We start from the raw sequence: 22248 nt of genomic DNA, 5'->3' as shown, positions 1-22248 counted from the left end.
ACAGAGAATGATCCTTCAACTACATAAATACGACTTCACAATCCCTCACCGTCCAGGCAAAGACATCCATGTTCCAGACACACTCTCCGGGAAGTTTCTTACCTATAAGGACAGCAGCCTCAGTGAAGGCATGGACATGCAAGTGCACACTGTGTACAGCAATTTATCAGTTAGTGACACAAAACTGAAGGAGATCCGAGCAGAAACAGAAAAGGACTCACAACACAGGAAAGTCATACAGGATAGATGGCCTGAGGAGAGAAGAAAATGTCCTCAGAGCATCTCAGAATTCGTGATGAACTATCACAGATCAACGGAATGATTTTCAAAGGAGAGAAAATCATTATTCCTACCAGTCTTAGAGAAGAGATTTTGACAAAGATCCATGCTGGACACATGGGCATGGAAAAGTGCAAACAGAGAGAACGGGACATTTTGTTTTGGCCCGGAATGTGCAAACAAATAGAGGACATTGTTGGTAAATGCGCCATCTGTCTTGAACGATGCCCCTCAAACACCAAAGAGCCAATGTTACCTCACTGTATCCCAGACCCACCCTGACAGGTCGTGGCAACTGATCTGTTCACCTGGAACAACGAGGACTACATCGTAACAGTGGAGTACTATAGCAGATACTTTGAACTCGACAAGTTTCACAGCATCACAGCTGCAGCTGTGATACACAAGCTAAAAGCAGCCTTTGCCAGGCATGGCATTGTAGAGACTTTAATATCTGACAATGGCCCCTGTTACAAATCAAATGAGTTTGAATCCTTCACAAAAGCATGGGAGTTCACACATGTCACCACAAGCACACATCACCCTCAAAGTAAGTGCCTTGCTGAAAAATCTGTGCAGATTGCTAAATCACTCATGGACAAAGAAAAAGCAGACGAGAGAAATAATTGATTAAAACACACTGTTTTGCAATGAAGGTCTACAATAGCCTCAACAGTACTCTCTGGAGTAGCACTATGGTGTAGCCGGATGACAGATAGTTTCAGTCCTCCTCTGGGTACGTTGACTTCAATACAAAACCTAGGAGGATTATGGTACTCACCCCCTTCCATAGACTTACACAGTAATTATGACAACTTCAGTCCTCCAACCTGTCAGAGCTCTAGCCGCATGAACTGACATGTTGTCCACGCAATCAAAGGATCAGAGAATGAATCTAATACTGAAAGCATATTCTGTCTATCCCAAAGCTCAGCATTTAACACCATAGTACCCTCCAAACTCGTCATTAAGTTTGAGACCCTGGGTCTCGACCCTGCCCTGTGTAACTGGGTTCCTGTACTTTCTGACGGGCCGCCCCCAGGTGGTGAGGGTAGGAAACAACATCTCCACCCTGCTGATCCCCAACACTGGGGCCCCACAAGGGTGCGTTATCAGCCCTCTCCTGTACTCCATGTTCACCAATGACTGCGTGGCCATGCACGCCTCCAACTCCATCATCAAGTTTGCAGATGACACTACAGTGTTAGGCTTGATTACCAACAACAGCGAGACAGCCTACATTGAGGAGGTGAGGGCCCTCGGAGTGTGGTGTCAGGAAAAGAACCTCACACTCAACGTCAACAAAATAGAGATGATCGTGGACTTCAGGAAACAGCAGAGGGAACACCCCCCTATCCACATCGACGGGACAGTAGTGGAGAAGGTAGAAAGTTTTTAAGTTCCCCGGCTTACACACCACGGACATACTGAAATGGTCCACCCACACACACAGCGTGGTGAAGAAGGTGCAACAATGCCTCTTCAACCTCAGGAGGCTGAAGAAATTTGTCTTGTCACCGAAAACACTCACACTCACTCAAACTTTTACAGATGCACAATCGAGAGCATCCTGTCGGGCTGTATCACTGCCTGGTACGGCAACAGCTCCGCCCACAACCGTAAGGTTCTCCAGAGGGTAGTGAGGTCTGCACAACACATCACCGGGGGCAAACTACCTGCCCTCCAGGACATCTACACCATCCAATGTCACAGGAAGGCCAAAAAGATCATCAAGGACAACAACCACACGAGCCACTGCCTGTTCACCCCACTATCATCCAGAAGGCGAGGTCAGAACAAATCAAGGTTATTAGACTGTTAATAAATAGCCATCACTAATATTGAGTGGCTGCTGCCAACATACTGCCAACATGCTGCCAACATACTGACTCTAGCCACTTGAATAATAAAAAAATGGGATGAAATAAATGTATCACTAGTAACTTTAAACAATGCCACTTTATATAATGTTTACATACCCTACATTACTCATCTCATATGTACAGTTGAAGTCGGAAGTTTACATAGACCTTAGCCAATACATTTAAATTCAGTTTTTCACAATAGCTAACATTTAATCCTAGTAAAAATTCCCTGTTTTAGGTCAGTTAGGATCACCACTTCATTTTACGAATGTGAAATGTCAGAATAATAGTAGAGAGAATGATTTATTTCAGCTTTTATTTCTTTCATCACATTCCCAGTGGGTCAGAAGTTTACATACACTCAATTAGTATTTGGTAGCATTGCCTTTGAATTGTTTAACTTGGGTCAAATGTTTCCTTCCACAAGCTCCCCACAATAAGTTGGGGGAATTTTGGCCCATTCCTCCTGACAGAGCTGGTGTAACTGAGTCAGGTTTGTAGATTTCCTTGCTCGCACACACTTTTTCTGCCCACAAATTGTCTATAGGATTGAGGTCAGGGCTTTGTGATTGCTACTCCAATTCCTTGACTTTGTTGTCCTTAAGCCATTTTGCCACAACTTTGGAAGTATGCTTGGGGTCATTGTCCATTTGGAAGACCCATTTGCGACCAAGCTTTAACTTCCTGACTGATGTCTTGAGATGTTGCTTCAATATATCCACATCATTTTCCTCCCTCATGTTGCCATCTATTTTGTGAAGTGCACCAGTCCCTCCTGCAGCAAAGCACCCCCACAACATAATGCTGCCACCCCTGTGCAAAAACGGTTGGGATGGTGTTCTTTGGCTTGCAAGCCTCCCCCTTTTTCCTCCAAACATAACAATGGTCATTATGGCCAAACAGTTCTATTTTTGTTTCATCAAACCAGAGGACCTTTCTCCAAAAAGTACGATCTTTGTCCTCATGTGCAGATCTTTGTCCCCCTGGCTCTTTTATGGTGGTTTTGGAGCAGTGGCTTCTTCCTTGTTGAGTGGCCTTTCAGGTTATGTCGATATTGGACTCGTTTTACTGTGGATATTGATACTTTTGTACCTGTTTCCTTCAGCATCTTCACAAGGTCCTTTGCTGTGGTTCTGGGATTGATTTGCACTTTTCGCACCAAAGTACATTCATCTCTAGGAGACAGAACGTGTCTCCTTCTTGAGCGGTAAGACGGCTGCGTGGTCCCATGGTGTTTATACTTGCATACTATTGTTTTTACAGATGAACGTGGTACCTTCAGGCATTTGGAAATTGCTCCCAAGGATGAACCAGACTTGTGGAGGTCTCCAATTTTTTTCTGAGGTCTTGGCTGATTTCTTTTGATTTCCCATGATGTCAAGCAAAGAGGTACTGAGTTTGAAGGTAGGCCTTGAAATACATCCATAGGTACACCTCCAATTGACTCAAATGATGTCATTTGGCCTATCAGAAGCATTTAAAGCCACAACATCATTTTCTGGAATTGTCCAAGCTGTTTAAAGGCACAGTCAACTTAGTGTAAGTAAACTTCTGACCCATTGGAATTGTGATACAGTGAATTATATATGAAATAATCTCTGTGTAAACAATTGTTGGAAAAATTACTTGTGTCATGCACAAAGTAGATGTCCTAACCGACTTCCCAAAACTATAGTTTGTTAACAAGAAATTTGTGGAGTAGTTGAACAACGAGTTTTAATGACTCCAACCTAAGTGTATGTAAACGTCCGACTTCAACTGTATATACTGTACTCTATACCATCTACTGCATCTTGCCAATGCCACACGGCCATCGCTCATCCATATATTTATATGTACATATTCTTATTAATTCCTTTACACTTGTGTGTATAAGGTAGTTGTTGTGAAATTGTTAGATTACTTGTTAGATATTACTGCACGGTCAAAACTAGAAGCACAAGCATTTCGCTACACTCGCATTAACATCTGCTAACCATGTGTATGTGACCAATAACATTTGATTTGATTTGAGTGACTGTGCCAAAATGGCCTAATGGATTTTCAAGCCTGACATCTTACAATGACCTTAGTCACCAGGGCTTTTTATTTTTGGAGTTTGTTGAAAAAAAGAAGACACAGACAGCTGAGGAAACGTCAAACTTATTTTCCTATTTACTTTTCCTATTGTAAACAATGAGCTATAGGACAACGGCGCATGTGGAGGATGCACACAAAGTCATGTGGATGGAGAAGGAAATGCCTCGCTTTACAATGACCATCAGGGTGTACCCTTTCCATGCATACTAAATGTTGCCACTTTGGTGACTTGACCTACATTGCATATATTATGAATATGACCACAGCACATGATTTAAGGCCTTCATGAGGACTGGGGTGGTGGGGGAAGATTCTTATGACATTGCCAGCAGTAAGACCTGAGTTCAATTTTCAAAAAGACAAGGACTGTAGCTTTCAAATGATATATCCCCCAAACAGAGTTTAACAGGTTTAAAGGGCAACGGCATCATGAACTTCATTTACCAAGTACCAGGACATTTTAGACAAAAACCTGGTTGCCTCAATAACCCATAGCACACATCAAAATCCACAAAGAAATGGTTAATTGACCACAAAATCACAATTTTGCAATGGCCATCTCAGTCTCCAGATTTGAACCCCATTGAAAACCTGTGGTTTGAATTGATGAGTGGAGTCCATAAGCGCAGATGAAGGATATCAAGGACCTGGAAAGATTCTGTGTGGAGGAATGGTCTAAGATCCCTCCCAATGTGTCATCTAATCTCATAAAATATTTTTGAAAAAGGCTCAGTGCTGTTATCCTCGCAAAGGGAGGGTGCAGAGTATTGAAAACAGGGGTGCCAATCATTTTTTGACATATCTTTTTTTATCCTTTAATTTAAATGACTTGTTAAAGAAAATCTCTGTCTCTGAGCAACTGTGTTAGTATAAAATAAGATAATTTCCCAATTTCTTTGAGCTTACAATATAGCTCAGTATTTGAAACATTTATTTTTAGCTCATTTTTATCAAGGGTTCCAATAATATTAGACGTGACTGTACTTGACTATGACGTGAACAGAACAAAGGCAAAGGTGCATCTTTTTCACTAGGTGGCCCTCTTTCCTTTACATGTTAATAAAATCCTAGAACATCTAAACATAGAATATTAGCCATTTGTTTGATTTCTTTTAAACCATAGCAAACATTAGACACATTTCAGTGCATAATTTCACTGCAACGATTGTTAGAATGTTGTGCATGTTACGTATATAAAAGGTGCAATACCAGTTTGGAAAACCAATAGGAAATGTATATGCCACCATGATGCAAAGAATCTACATGTAGGGTATCCATGTTGGTGAGCTAAACAAGGCAATCGATTCAAACCAAGACAATGGTCAATACCAACATGAACGAAGCAGGTCTTTATTGTCTGTCATCATTGATGAAATAGATAACTTGTCAGCAAGCTAGTTCATATAATAAGCAGTTTATTTGATAATGATTTGATTCATGAAACACATTCATGCAAAGTCTGTCCTAGATTGGGAAGATCAATAGTCCAGATAAGTAAACGTGGATTGAGGACAGAAAACGTCTTGAATGTACCCATAACAGAATAATATAATTTCTCCCTCTTCCTACCATCATTTTATGTATTCATCGATTCATTACTTTTGTTTTTCGATAGATCTTTAATCAAAGTTAAAGATTAAGTACATGTACAATAGTTCACTGTTTACATTGGATACTGTATCTTGATGTTCTTTAAAATGTAGCTACATGTAGTCCGTAATACCCTTGATTGGTTAGCATTTTGTTGCACTTCAATTTACATACCATATTTAATTATGAATGTTGTAGTTTGTCATTGCTGCAAGTATTTGTTCTGATAACTTTCCATAGGTTCTCTTTCTCACCAAACATTATTTTGAATCATGTCAAACTAAACAAATGCTGTATATTTAACACCACAGAAATTTTAAACACATTTTGACTTGTTAGTTTGAATGAAGCAGTATTGTCAAAGCTTGAGGTCTCGTTCAACAATTTGACACTTCTGAAAATGAAAGTAAGTGAAACAAATGCAAGTACACATTTTTTTTCTAAATATTTGATTTATCAAATAAAAATAAAGATAACTTATTGTCTCTAGAAGTAACTATATTATGTACAATACACTATGGGTAAATTATTATGGAACACCAGTATATTTCAATGGCAAGGCATGGCAAATGCATGGCAAATTTCTTAGAAGTGCTAATTGGTGCACACTATAGATGGACCAATTAAAAGCAAACTTTTATTGGTGTGAGCCAATGAAATGGCTTCTTATTAAGCTGTGAATGATTGACATCACATAGCAGCTCTACCTGATTGCATGTCTTACTAAATTGCTCAAGACATTTTGTTGTGGTATTGTTATTGGGATATTGTACGAAGCAAAATAAATTAATTTTAAAACATTGCATTGTACTATTGTAGATGTATCGCTATATTGTAAGTTGCATTATCCTTGTCATTTGTTGAGAGAAATTATGATTTCCGTAAGTTAAATGGTAACACGTTTTATGTGAAGTGCAGACTAACAGTAAGAGAAGACAAATAAACAGTGACATTTAAAGTGCAAAATAAATCATATTCTACAGTGACGTTTTTAATATGCAGCATGTAGTAAGGGGACATATATGTTCAGAATAATAGTTCTTTGTAACTGAAAAAAAAACAAGGAATTAGCAAAATCTCTGAAATGTGAATGATTGACTGATGATTTTACACCTGAAGTAAAGATTCTGTGAAACTGTATAGCTAGCACCCCCTATTCATGCGTATTAGCTGTAATACAAAATTAACAGAAATCATGTTCATTTGGACACATTCCACAGTATCTATCTTCAAATTTGTTTCTGATTTGCGCCCCAAATGGCACTCAACTCCCTATTTAGTGCAGTACTTTTAAACAGACCCCTATGAGCCCTGGTCAAAAGTAGCGCACTATATAGGGAATAAGGTGCGATTTGGGACGTAATATTCATCTCTGGGTACATCCAGTGAATTCCCCTAAAGAAAAGCCACTTGTGATCGTATCTGGGTGAAACCATCTCCCGAGGTAGACAAGAACACATGCGGACCATTACAAAGCCACAAGTAGATACATCGACTTCATCTTGCAAAACGCATTCATTTCGATTCCCCCCAAAATCCTGTTCTATCTCAATGAACAAAGAAAGAGTAATAATGACACTTATTTCTGTAATACTTTACCTAATGTAGTATTACCGTTATTTCAAATGGCGATATAGGCCTACTGTAGGTAACATTTAGTAACACTTGAAGCAGTTCCTCGTGAAGTGTTATATGGTCTAATAAGCACATTCATAGCACTTTATAGATGCATTCGTAGGGCTTAATAAGACTGTATAATAAATACTCTATAATGGTTATCATTGATACGGCACACTTTTTCACTCCAAATGCAGACTTACCAGCTGTGATAGTCCCTGATTGGGTGTGAGAGATAAATAATAACGCCAAGTGTAAACTGCACATTGCCTTTTTATAATCAAACACCATTTCAGATCTGATTCTTTAGTACATGAAGGTAAAACTCTACTTGATCCCCCTTATGTGTTATAATGCTTTAAAACATGAATGCAGCTCATAGATACAGTCATTGAGCATTGTGAAACTTTACAATACAGGTAATAAGGCATGAGACTGACATTAATGATATATAACAGTCTCTGGCACCTTATTGCTTTATTGTACAGTTTATTTGACTTAATCTTTAAGGTGATATGAATGCTTGTAAAGCAATACAACAGTTGATAACCCTTCATAAGAAGGAGCGTCAAATAAAGTGTTACCTAAATTCCTTCTGAGGTCTGACCTATATAAAGTGAATCCTATAATTTAGCTATATATTATGTTCATATCACACATGATCATTCTAATTTAAAGCACTTCTTTACGCAAACTAGTCAGTAAGATCAGATGAGGCTGCTGCTCTCCTGTTACAGTTCTTGTTTTGTCCCTGGAAGCATTTGTGATGGGAGGAGCAGATAAGAACAGGTCTTAGAACAGGTCTTATTAAGGCTTTTGAGGGCTGTTGTACTGAGTCAGACTCCATTAGATTCCTCCAGGATCAGGATTTAATTACAGAGGGGCTAGGGGACCCCCCCATAACAAACCGGGGACCCCACATTTGTCAACGACATGGACGTTGGGCACCATTGTCGTGCAGAGCCATCAAGAGTCAATGTGTAATTCGAACCCTGCTAAAGAACATGTTCCTAGACTGGAGCAGGGAGGCCTTAGCTGCAGAAAGAGGTTAGTAACACCCACTTCCCTAGTCTGTGCAGCGTTGGGGGTCACACCGCTGCCTAGTGCTCCCTATTACTTGTTTTGTTCTTGGGCTTAATTGTAATTTGAAGCAGACCCCTCTTTGTATTCTTAAGCTGAGAGTTAAAACAAAGCGTTTTTGCACAATTTGCGACAAACACGTTTGTGGTTGTGGAGTTACTCTGACATACAGTAGATAAAGGGGTGTGTGAAGTGAGGTTTGGATAGACTGATATATAGATTGCCCTGGGCTAGCCTATATTATCTGGTGGCTGTCTTGCTCTCAGAAGCATCTGACTTCCCTTTAGTGGGTGTGGATGTAGATGACGATGGGTAAAATTTGCCTCGCCTTCTGGGCATCCCAGTGACGGAGGAGTCCTCGGTCTGAGGCGGTCTGGGTTTTAGCGGAAGTGCAGTCTGCGCCCGCACAGATATGAGCTGCCTACGGACCTCTGTGACTGCAGCCCCCCGTCGTGGGCGCTGAGGGGAGGGGCTGTCGGTCCGGGAGGTGGAGTAGCTGCGGGGGGAGGTGCTGAGGCTACGGGGGGAGGGGAATGCAGAGTGAGGGGCTCGGAAGATGACCCCACGCAGGGGGTTTCGGGAGGTGGAGAATAGGGTGGAGTCAGCCCCGGGTCCAGGTCGGGATTGCAGAGTCTGGGACCTCTGGTGCAGTGGAACATTCGTGCTTGGGGTCCTGGATTTGTGAGATTGATGCCTGAAAGACAGAAACACAACACAGAAATAGTCATAGATCTAGAATGATGCTTTGAATCCTATGTTCTAGAAGGATGCTTTGAGTTTATAATATGGAGTCTTTCAAATAACATGAATATTATTATCCATGCAGAATATTATTCAAAGGACAGGGTGAACAACACAGTCGACAGAAGGCAGCCTTGGCTTGAGCCCCTATAGATTGAGAATTGATAAGAGCATGTGTTTCCTGTCAGATATGTTATAACTGAACCCACCTAGTATATACAGTTGAAAGTTGTGGCTTGTGGACACTAGCATTGGTGCCAGTTTGGGAGATGGCATCAGATGCTGTAACAGAGGGACCCTGCAGCTTAACAGGCGTGACGGGACGTGGTATCCTGCTTCTTTGACGCCCACCACGCCTCTCCCTTTCCCAGCCAACACCCCTCTCCTTCCTGGGCAGAGAGTCGTCCTCATCATGGGTGTCTTCCTCCGACTGAGTCTCTGCTGCTGCTTTACAGCCATCATCAACAGACGAAGCTGAGGAAACAGAAGCCAGTCTTAGCATACGACCTTGTGTCCTTTCCATGACCAGCCGGGCTAAGTGAGGTCGCTTGGCCTTCTGACGAGTCTTGAGTGACTGGGACGCCGCCGACTGGTCCTGATCCGAGCCAGTGTCCTCCTCAGACCGGGAGAGAACCGGGATTCGGCTCAGTTTACGAGGCCTGGTTTGTTTGCTAGTCTCTGCCACTTCTTTGCTCTCTACCTGGTGCACTGCCAATGTTTCTGGATCACCAGAGTCCTTAGGTTCTTCTTGTGGAGAAGCCTCAATGTTTTGTTTGAGCTGGACCTGGTTCTCCATCTCTGCCATTGTCACGTCTTGGGCAGGTGCCTTCTCAGGGGAAACGGCAATAGGAGTATCCTCTTGTTCAGAGTATAACTTGGTTTCTGTGGAAACGACCAGGACATCCTGGGCTTCAGGTTCTTCGGAGGGACAGAGAATGGGAGAGGAGAGGTTTGACTGTATCTCTGGCAGAGCCTCCGCCCCAAGTTCCGTCTCTTCTTCCTTCTCTTTTTCTGGAGAGATTAACTCCTCAACCTCTTTCTTTGCAACATTCTCTTCCTCCTCCTTCTTAGCTATGTCTCCATCTGGGGAACCTGGGGTTTCTCTCTCTGGAACTTCCTCCTTGGACCTACCATCTCTCTTCTCCTCATCCGGATCTTTCTCATCCTCCTTGTCGCTCTCTGGAATGTTCTCCTCAAACCTGTTCTCTTCGTCCCCTTCCTCGACTTTCTCATAGACATTGCCTTCTGATCCACTCTCCCTCCTGTGTACGTTGTATGTCTTTGGGACCTCACCTTCAGACTCCCTCTCCGTCCCCTTCTCAACGTCATTTCCTGAAAGGTCCCCATTGGATCTGCTATCCCTACCTTTCTCTTTCTCTCCATCGGAGAGATCCTCCTCTTTCTCTCCCTCCAAGCAGTCCTCCTGTTCAGCTGTGGGCTCCTCCACCAGCCCAGGGAGCAGCAGCCTGGGTTGCAGGGTCCCCGAGGAGCTCATCACATTATGGTGGGTGGTCTCGGCAATGTGGAGAAATGTACGCTCCACTTTGGTGAAAGGAGGAGAGGTGCTAGTGGGAGCAACCACATTGGATGCCATATTGACCAGGATGGCAGTGACGGCTGTCAAAGACAATTTGGGCTCGGACTTCAGCTGGGAGGACAGAGTACCTGGCTCAGATACGTCCAGCAGGCTTCCCAGAGCTCCCAGGGCTCGCTCACACTGGGGTGTGACGGCTGCCAGGGTCCCCTGGTGGCTCACGGTATCGTCAGGGGGCAGATCGCCCACCACGGCAAGGGACTTCCTCATGTCTCCAGGGGAGAAGAGCACCAGGGTCTTGGAGCCTTCCTCCAGCTCCAGGTCCGGATCACCCCCCAACCCCACTCCCGCAGAGACCAGGTGAGGGTAGTCCAGAGGAGGCTCGTCTGCAAGGAGAGTAGAGGGCGCTCCATCATCACCCTCCTGGCTGTGCTCGCTACTTTTGGGGCTCCCGACACCGCTGGACCCAACCCCGGCCCCATTCATATCCCCATCACGATCCTGCTCAACAAGGGTTCCGGAACCAACCTCAAAAGAGGTTTGGAGAGGTGGAAGGGTGGCGGTGAGCATGGCAGAGAGGAAGTCCACCCGATGTATGCGATGCTGGGCCAGCATGGTAAGGTCAGGTCTCTCTCGCTGGTCCTCCACACTGCCACCCTGGTATGTGTTGATCTGCTCCTGGGCCTATAACATATGACAAAGAGAGAGGCTGGCTGTAGTACATGAGTATCAAAGAAAAGGAAACACTTTCCCTGAAGCCTAGGACATAATACATACAATATATAATAATGAAATATCAGATGTATTATCTAACAATGTGTTACTGAAATGAAACAGAACAAACATATTTGAAGAACACCGTCACAAAGACTTTAGTACACATATGAACGCAGACACCTGTAAACAGTTGCAGAGCAGAACCAGTGTATGACCTTAAAAATATGAATCTATTAGAAAAATTCAGATACGTTTAAAATGACTATCCTAGCATCAAAACAGCTCACGCAAAGACAACATTTCCACAAAGTACTTCCTCAAATCCTTTAATCATATTTTGGTTGTATACAAGCGTCTGAGGATTGTCTAGTATAGTTTACATCCATGGATAGAAAAGGCACGGAAAGTCCATACTGTCTGTAGGTACATGTTATGTTCTCTGTTTTCTTTTAAAATGCTCAAACCAGGTTTGATTTCAAGTGTGGCCAAGGTGTAGCCATGATTAAAAACAGTGTGTTGCCAAATGTATGTACAGGTGTGAAGCAGATATACAAGATCACATGACATGCTGGCATTAAAGTGTTGCAATGTTGTTGATCCAGCAATGTACTAATATACATGTTTTTAAACATTTATTGAAAGAATTGCTTGATATACATGCTTTTAAATACATTATGTAATACATGACTCTACAGGGTTATTGCGATACAAAAACAAATGCTTATAATATATTCACAAAAGGCGATAGGGACTGTCCCGTCCTCCTTTACTGAGAAAGACACTCACAGATCACGATGTTGTTCAAATAATGGTTGACATCTTTTACATTCACTCCAAAGTGTTAGAAAATAATGATTGTTACTGTATTATCTTACACATTCCCATGCCAACCCACCCCACCGCACACATACATTATCTGCAATGAACTGGAGGAGATCATAAGCACAGGTATGCAAGTACTGCAAATCATTATACATCCTAGGAAGAATTTGGTCAGGAAGGACTTTCATAGAAGAGGCCCCAATGAAACGGAGTCAAAAATATTGTCTCCAAGTGTTTGATATTTGGTACCATTCTATTGACTCAATTCCAGTCATTACAAAGAGCCTGTCCTCCTGTAGCTCCTCCCACCAGCCTCCTCTGACCTACACACAAGACCGGGGCAACAGAATACAGGCTAAAGCAGCATCATTACAGTATATGATTGCATGTAATTTTACATGAAAATGCTTCGGCAGGAAAACTCCCAAAACGCATTTCAACGTTACCAGCCAAACAAAATGTTTGACATGCATGTTTTTAACACATGGTTACCAAGCCTACTAAGGTAATCTCTGATCCTTGAGTATCCTTATTTGGTTTGGAAATAAACCAAAGTGCAGAAGATGAACTCTAGACCAACGTACACAAGGACATATCACATACAAATCAGACTTGACCAAATATAGTTCAAGCAAAGTGGCAACCATTATTGTTTATTGTGAGAACTGAACTGAGATCAGGGCCCCTATTCACAAAGCGTCTCAGATAAGGAGTGCTGATCTAGGATATATTTTTCATTTTAAATCCTAACTAATAAGATTACATGGACGGGGGTACCTGACCTTAGATCAGCACTTGTATTCTGAGCTGCTGGATACATACAGCCTCAGAACTGAGCTTAACCAGAGGTTGAGAAATACATTCAGTGAGTTTCATTATTAGATCTCTGAAAAAGTGAAATTGATGGAAGACCAAAAAGGCAAGTGTATTATAAGATATTTTTTGCTCATTATAACAATCTTTACATGGTCTCAATTCAATTAAACCTGCATTGTCTTGTTTACGCAGCATAGCTCTTCCTTTCCCATGGTCAAATGAAATGACAGAGCGGTGTTGGGTACTGTTAAATCCATAGAATTAGGAATTAGAATACAAATGGATCATGATGAGAGGGAGGGAATATGTTGTGTACCTCCAACCAAGTTTACTTGCAAAGTTTCATCGACATGGGTGTCACATCGGCTTAGATTTGATGGAAGGAAGACTGGAATTTAACATTGAGCATCAATCAATGTTTATTGGATCTCTATGGTTAAATCCTACTACTACTGGCCTAAAGCAAGCAGATGAGACTCTCTGCTCTGGAACCATATACCGTGCATTCGAGGAAATATTCAGACCCCTTCACTTTTTCCATACTTTGTTACGTTACAGCCTTATTCTAAAATTGATTGAATAAATAAAAACCCTCATCAATCTACACACAATACCCCCATAATGACAAAGCAAAAACAGGTTTTGAGATTTGTTTGCAAATGTAAAAAAATAAAAATAAATAAACGTTATTTACACAAGTATTCAGACTCTTTGCTATGAGACCCGAAATTGAGCTCAGGTGCATCATGTTTCCATTGATAATCCTTGAGATGTTTCTACAACTTGATGGGAGTCCACCTGTGGTAAATCCAATTGATTTTACATGATTTGAAAAGGCACACACCTGTCTATATACGGTCCCACAGTTGACACTGCATGTCAAAGCAAAAACCAAGCCATGAGGTTCAAGGAATTGTCCATAGAGATCCGAGACAGGATTGTGTTGAGGCACAGATCTTTGGAAGGGTACCAAAAAATGTCTGCAGCATTGAAAGTCCGCAAAAACACAGTGACCACCATCATTCTTAAATGGAAGCAGAACCACCAAGAGACTCTTCCTAGAGCTGGCCGCCCGGCCAAACTGAGAAATCAGGGGAGAAGGGCCTTGGTCAGGGAGGTGACCAAGAACCCAATGGTCACTCTGACAGAGCTCCAGAGTTTTTGTGTAGATGGAAGAACCTTTCAGAAGGACAACCATCTCTGCAGCACTTCACCAACAAAGACTTTATTTCTAGAGTGGCCAGACAGAAGCCACTCCTCAGTAAAAGGCACATAACATCCCGCTTGGAGTTTGCCAAAAGGCTCCAAAAGGACTCTCAGACCATGAGAAACAAGATTCTCTGGTCTGATGAAACGAAGATTGAACTCTTTGGCCTGAATTCCATGTGTCACTTCTGAAGGAAACCTGGCACCATCGCTACGGTGAAGCATGATGGTGACAGCATCATACTGTGGACATATTTTTCAGCGGCTGGGACTGGGAGACTAGTCAGGATCGAGGGAAAGATGAACAGAGCAAACTAAAGAGAGAACCTTGATGAAAACCTGCTCAGGACCTCAAACTGGGGCAAAGGTTCACCTTCCAACAGGACAACGACCCTAATCACACAGCCAAGACAATGCAGGAGTGGCTTCGGAACAAGTCTCTGAATGTCCTTGAGTGGCTCAACCAGAGCCCGGACTTGAACCCGATCAAACATCTCTGGAGAGACCTGAAAATAGCTGAGCCGCAACACTCTCCATCTAACCTGACAGAGCTTGAGAGGATCTGCAGAGAAGAATGGGAGAAACTCTTCCAATACAGGTGTGCCAAGCTTGTAGCGTCATACCCAAGAAGCTGTAATTGCTGCCAAAGGTGTTTCAACAAAGTACTGTGTAAAGGGTCTGAATACTTATGTAAATGTGATATTCTCCCTGATTTTTTTTATTATACATTCGCAAAAAATTCTAAAAACTAGTTTTTGCTTTGTCATTATGGGGTATTGTGTGTCGACTAATGAGGGGCGGAAACTATTTAATACATTTTAGAATAAGGCTGTAATGTAACAGAATGTGGAAAATGTCTAGGGGTCTGAATACTTTCCGAATGCACTGAAGGCCTTCATCCCCCTGCAAAATGGATCCCAGTTTGATCCTTGCATGAGCTATTTCTGCTCCCTCTACTCTGTCTCCCTTCTTCTGCTCCTATCCTGTCATGAAACAATTATTACTAAAGGAGTTCGGAAATTCCGTCAAATCTACTACTATTACCAGGTAGACTCCTCTCACAAGTATTTATGTTTGTAAACAAACATTGCATAAACATAGCTAGGACAGGTTCAATTGAATTTCGTCCTTAATCGCCTCCTTTTAAACAATTACATAAGTGAGCAACAAATATTGACAATATGGACAATTTAAAAAATCTATAGTTGTGACTGGTGCAGCAAAATGAAGGCATGTTCTTGAAGCAACAAGATCTGTGTCTTCTATCCAGAGTCCAAACAGCAGTATCAAAGGCAAGAGAAATGAAACGATTGACAACAATAAACATTATAAACTATAAAATTATGAAAAATGAATAATTATTGCTGGTAACACTGGTAAAACTGTCAAAACTGACATGAAAAAAAACCAGATGCAATTGTTTGTGTGCATATGAATAATACAATATTATAGACATGTTATAGGCATTCTACATACATGTTATAAACATTTATATGTGGTAAGACAAAGCAGCATTCCACTAAAATGATGGAATCTATTACCTATCAATATATTGCTTATCAATCTATTGCCTATGAATCTATTGCCTATAATGACCCATAATTGACCCTCAGACAGTAAACAATCATATAGAATCCATCTCTGTTCATCTCAACATCCTGGCACATTGACTATGATGAAGCAGCATCCGGAATAGCCATTCAACCTTTTGCTATGCTCCGATATTTTAAATAACAAAACCTTAAACTTGATCAAACAAGAACAATACATGGTGATGAAGAGGGTAATAGTGTTTGTGGTGATGATGATAATAATGAGTAGAAGGGGAATAATACTTATCCCCCACACACACACACACACACACACACACACACACACACACACACACACACACACACACACACACACACACACACACACACAAAAGCCAGTCCTAAAGCACTTTAAGCATGTGCAGATGAAAGCCTGGGCAGAGCAGAAATGAGCAGAAACCTCTAACAAAGCTACAGTACTCAGCGCTTGAAGAAAAACAGCATCTTTGAAAAAACAAATGTCAGTGTACAGTAAAGTGGGGTGTACAGTAAAGTGGAGTGTACAGTAAAGTGGAGTGTACAGTAAAGTGGAGTGTACAGTAAAGTGGAGTGTACAGTAAAGTGGAATGTACTGTAAAGTGGAGTGTACAGTAAAGTGGAGTGTACAGTAAAGTGGAATGTACTGTAAAGTGGAATGTACAGTAAAGTGGAGTGTACAGTAAAGTGGAGTGTACAGTAAAGTGGAGTGTACAGTAAAGTGGAATGTACTGTAAAGTGGAATGTACAGTAAAGTGGAGTGTACAGTAAAGTGGAGTGTACAGTAAAGTGGAGTGTACTGTAAAGTGGAGTGTACAGTAAAGTGGAGTGTACAGTAAAGTGGAATGTACTGTAAAGTGGAGTGTACAGTAAAGTGGAGTGTACAGTAAAGTGGAGTGTACTGTAAAGTGGAGTGTACAGTAAAGTGGAATGTACTGTAAAGTGGAGTGTACAGTAAAGTGGAATGTACTGTAAAGTGGAGTGTACAGTAAAGTGGAGTGTACTGTAAAGTGGAGTGTACAGTAAAGTGGAGGGTACTGTAAAGTGGAGTGTACTGTAAAGTGGAGTGTACAGTAAAGTGGAGTGTACTGTAAAGTGGAGTGTACAGTAAAGTGGAATGTACTGTAAAGTGGAGTGTACAGTAAAGTGGAGTGTACAGTAAAGTGGAGTGTACTGTAAAGTGGAGTGTACAGTAAAGTGGAATGTACTGTAAAGTGGAGTGTACAGTAAAGTGGAATGTACAGTAAAGTGGAGTGTACAGTAAAGTGGAGTGTACAGTAAAGTGGAGTGTACAGTGTCTGTGGTGTACAAGTTTTTGAAACATGTGGATCGTTCTCTCTCTCTCCTCTCTCTTTTCTCACAATACCTATCTCTCCCTCTGTCTCTCTTTTAAAGCTGGGTGATATAGACAAAAATCCATATCGCAATAAATTGCCCAAATTTATGTAAAAACTATAAAAAGTTTGTAACATAAAATTGCACCACAGTTGTTTTATTCTTCTTTAAACGACTACTACTACTAACTTGGTTGTAGCCATCAATTGTGCCATGAACAATCACATGGAGTGATTTCAGTGCCAACAGAAATTGTATTTGAATTCCATAATTTTTTATTTGTATTAGGATATTGCATTTGAATTGAATATATTTGAATTTGTAATGCACAAATGTAATAATTTAATTCATAAATTTAACTAGTATTTCATGATTTTAAACTGAATTGAATGAATATTTAAAATTAATTTTCAATTTAATTGAATATTCAAATTCAATATTTAGATATTCCGATATTGCATTCATTGTCTGTGTATGAAGTTTACAAACTATTATTTCAAGTTGATCAAAGTTTCATATATTCAACTTCTCAGATGCGCTCAGATTCAGTTTTCAAATTCAGTTCTCTAAATTCAGATTCAAAACCATAGACAACATCCTGGTACTTTGCCAGTCAGGACAGGTAAAGGAGAACAGACAGAATCAAACTCTCTCCTGTGGTAGAAACTTCTGGCGGTTTCTGAAGCCAATGTTGCATGTTACATGAATTTTCTAACTATGAATTTGGCTCTGTTGGCACTAAAATCGCTCCATACAATCACCCATATTAGCAAACATATTTCATTTCAAACTTCACATTTCTCTAGTATAGGCTACTTATCGTAATGAACAAAATCAGCAAAATGCCTGCGATTAGTGATCGTTGTGGTCGGTGTTGATAATCTTCGGTTTATCTTCCCAGCTCTATTCTCTCCCTCCACATCCACAATATCCACTGAGCTGTATGCCTCGTGGAGTGGCCATTTTAGGAGCCTGGGGTTCGTATCCAGTGACCTTGCCTGCATTTCCTCCAGAAGGACGAAACCCGACCATACTACTTCTGGTCTACAGGCCCACAGGCTTGTCTGGAGCACAGGGTACAGGCCGGCCCCAGTTTATTGCACAATAAATAAAAAAGTTATATTTGTTGTAATATTCCCTTTTGTTAAACCCTCCAGTCCACTTAGATATAGCCAGGATTGTGTTTATTTCTGTGACGAGGTGGAGGAGGGAGCAGAATGTATTGTTGTTGTGGTTTGGGAAAAAGCGCTGTATGTGATTACACAAAACGCTAGCTACAACCCTTACTGGGTTTTTTATCCGATCACGTCTTATTCATTAGTTTGGCCAGCATCTGTTGTATCTGGAGTCGGGACAGGTTGAGGACAGAGTGTCTGGGTCGCGACCCCCCGGGGCTGCCGGGTACCAGGGGTATGTGGCGCCGCGAGGGGAGACGGGCGGGGCTGCTCTCGGCGGAGCGGCTTCTCTGGATCAACGCCCCAGCTTCCGAATTACCATGGGGATACTGCTCCGTCTCCAGGGTAGAGGACGAGAACACGTACGACGCCAATCTCCTCAATTGGTTGGGCCTCGGGAAAGAGTGGTGGGGGTGGGGCCTGTCCTCCTCCAACTGAAAAAGACCAATAAGAGTGGAGGAGAAAGGCATCAGGCGGGGTGTGGCCAAGAAGACTCCGTCTCTTCTCTATCTCTGCTGGCAGGGGAATGTCTGGGTCTCTGTGTGTCTGTGTGCATGTTGTAGTGAGCACACCACACACACACGCACATACAGCAGAAATATAAGGGGAGGGATCTCTTTTTTCAATCTCTTTTTTTAGGGAGGGATAAACGAGACCGAAGCGCAATGGTTTGGGTTGGGTTTTATTTTGAATGGATAAAAACAGATGTTCGAGCATTTCAGTGTTTGCCGACTGTCACTGGATATGGATATGCAGGCACAGGGCCAAAGTTGTTCTGGCAAGATATTGAATGGGGTTTCCAAGGGGCTGAGATTGACTTGGCGCTGAGAGAGAGGAGAGAGAGGAGAAACATATCCCTACTTGTTTTGTGAAACAGTTTTTGTGTAACTGTCTGGAACAGTTTACCATCTGAACCCATAACATATCTTCTATCAGAACATGTATTCACACAACAGCATTATCCTGCATCATCAGCACAAAATGGTTGCAATGATTGCTATCTTGAACAGGTCTGTCTTGCAAAATAACTCTTTGTATCAATGAGACAATCATGGATAAATCAATAAAAAAAAGCAAACTACAAGGAACGTTCGCTCCACCCATTTCAGTAGCTGCCAAAATTACTGTTATTAAAACTATGGCCAGAATTTAACCATTGCAGATAACTGTTCCTCCACACTGCTGTGCTTCATGAAGTGTGTTTCACTTGCACAGCTGTGTGTCCCGGATGGAGGGAATTCATTCTTCATAGGAGATAGGAATCTGCAGTCCTCTTGCACACACTGGATGACTTATTAAATACAATACTACCGGTATAAATAAAACATTATCCATTGACTTTATGACAGCTTGGTAATTATAGGCTTTAGTCAGTGGATAGATGAAGCAAAAATACAGTAAGCTATGTAATGCACTGTTATTGGTCAAATTAACACTGGGTGTACATAAATTGACCTTCAAAAAGTAACAACCAATGGCTGAGAAGATTAAGAATAAGTATACCATTCATTCAAATTGTGTCCAGTTACATTGTCGACACAGGAAATAACAGGAAATGGCCCACGGCCCAAGATAACATAGACATATACCCGCAGAAAGACAAACACAGATGCAGACGAAGACAGACAGGTGGCCAAGTACATTTCAATTTAATTAGAATTTCAATTCAGTTCAAATGGACCCCAACCCATACAAACACACTCACACACCAAGACACACACCAATTCTCCACCCCGCAGTCCCTTGATCTTACCTGTCCTTGAGCTCCAAAGTGCTCCGACTGTGGCCGTGGTCTTTGTCCACGGCTATGAGGCAGAGTGTGATAACCCGAGTGTCCAGGACTAGCCCCATTAGACCCCTCCCCTTCCGGAAGTGCCACTATGCCTCCTGCTCGCATCTTAGGCCTCACCACCACCTCTCCACCTCCAGCTTCCCGTAACCTCCTCCACTCCTCCAGTTCATCCAGGGGCTTCAGCTCCTCGGGCTCCTCATCGGTGGTGGGCCCCGAGGTGGTGGGCTCGGCACCCGGGCCCAGGAGACCCAGGAAGTCCTGGAGCTCAGTCTCCTTGTCAATGATCACCCACTCCTTGCTGTCAAAGTCTTCCTCCTCGGCGAGTGGTACAGACCGGATGAAGGCGTTACTGTGGGCCTCGGGGTCAGCCGCGGAGGCAACGGAGACCTCCTGGCCTGGTCTCCCACCGCCACCCTGCCGGCCCCCACCTCCTCCCTCCAGGGAGTGCATCTGGGCCGGCTGGGAGGAGTGCACGTAGCGGGACGGGGATCCCAGGATGTCCATACGAGACCTGGTGGGGAGACAAAAAAATCACTGTCCAAAATTTTGGCAACTTGACTGTGTGTTGCGTTTTCAGTGTGTGTGTGTGTGTGTGTGTGTGTGTGTGTGTGTGTGTGTGTGTGTGTGTGTGTGTGTGTGTGTGTGTGTGTGTGTGTGTGTGAGTAGGTGGGGAAGATCTTCCTGGGTTATACTCAACTTTGTCTCAGGGTAGTAAGTTAGTGGTCTGTTCACATCCCTTAACACTAGAACCGCCTTTTAATTTTAATTTAATTTTGTGAATAAATAAAAGAATCACCCCCCAGAAAACTATGTCCTGCTACTTCCCTGACTTTTCCTAAATGTTTGTATTTTACACTGCTAATTTGTCAGACTTTTAAAATCACAAACAGAAATGTATTTGGAGCCTTTTTACCTGTTTTACCACACCTATTCCTAACTCAATCCGCCAAGACCATGTGCTGTAAGACGCTGGTACCCAGCCAGATGCTAATGCTTCTCTTTCCTCACTGTATGAATGACCAAACTGATGAATGGGCGATTTAATTGTGCACCTTACTTCACAACTGAATCTGAATTAGGCCTAACTGAATGATGAGGGTGAAGAGGGCGTTTTAATTTAAAACAACAATAGTGTAACGATGAGTTTGTGTTATGCTTATTTATCTATGTTTGGCGCTCATGTTAATAATTTGACCGCACGCCTTGCGGGTTGATACCATTCTCTTTTACATTTTAATTTGTAAAAGGAAGCTGTTACAGAACTGTTTTATTTACTATAACTCTATTACTAATCAAATGTATTGTAAGGGAAACGAAAACATGCTGTGTGTTGCTTTGGGACTTTAGAATAATGAAAAACATATCCTTAACTGCATCCAACTTGATGAGCGGGAAAGAAACGATGCCAGTCAACCTGAACATCAACACTACACCGAAACTATACCAAAACTATACCCAAGCTAATTTCACACATAATAACACTTAACCTATAGACAAGATTATATTGACAATAATGTAATGAGTGACAATATTAGGCCTATCAGTTGTTAAATTGTACATTAAGAGATGGGCGCATCTTGTAATTAACAGATGCATGTAAAGGAGCATCACTTAATCAAATCCTCCTTCAGAGTCACATGCAGGTAAAACATTGTGATTTCTATTTAGTATTACATGCTGATCAGACCGCCCACGGATATCGCGCGCATCTTGATTTTGTTCACCCACACCAGACGCGATCAGGACACACAGGTTGAAATATAAAAAATGAACTCAACCAACTATATTAATTTGGGGAGAGGTCGAAAAGCATTAAACATTTATGGCAATTTAGCTGGCTAGCTTGCTGTTGCTAGGTAATTTCTTTTGGGATATAAACATTGGGTTGTTATTTTACCTGAAATTCACAAGGTCCTCTTCTCCAACAATTAATCCACAGAATAAAGGGGAAGTTTGATTCTAGTAATCTATCCTCCTTCAGGCTTCTTCTTCTTTGGTCTTTATATTGCGGTTGGCAACCAACTTTAAGGTG

The 22248-nt window shown here is 42.0% G+C and overlaps 1 protein-coding gene across 3 annotated transcripts in view; it reads right to left on the bottom strand.

Moving 5' to 3' along the window:
* Nucleotides 1-5544: 5544 nt before the first annotated feature.
* The window catches only part of LOC112255925 (tau-tubulin kinase 1-like), a 38503-nt gene continuing 21799 nt past the window's right edge, over nt 5545-22248 (bottom strand). For all 3 annotated transcript variants that reach the window (XM_042324850.1, XM_024428776.2, XM_042324853.1), the window contains exons 13-15: nt 20178-20727; nt 9461-11469; nt 5545-9204 (exon numbers count right to left, since the gene is read on the bottom strand). In XM_042324850.1, the coding sequence (XP_042180784.1) occupies nt 8751-9204; nt 9461-11469; nt 20178-20727 (3013 nt within the window). In that variant the 3' untranslated portion in view covers nt 5545-8750. The remainder of the gene's footprint in view (nt 9205-9460; nt 11470-20177; nt 20728-22248) is intronic.

The sequence above is a fragment of the Oncorhynchus tshawytscha genome, linkage group LG01, assembly GCF_018296145.1.
Source record: "Oncorhynchus tshawytscha isolate Ot180627B linkage group LG01, Otsh_v2.0, whole genome shotgun sequence".
NCBI classification, from domain to species: Eukaryota; Metazoa; Chordata; class Actinopteri; order Salmoniformes; family Salmonidae; genus Oncorhynchus; species Oncorhynchus tshawytscha.
Note: the sequence above shows the minus strand (reverse complement) of the source record. Positions and strands in the feature narration are given on the sequence as shown.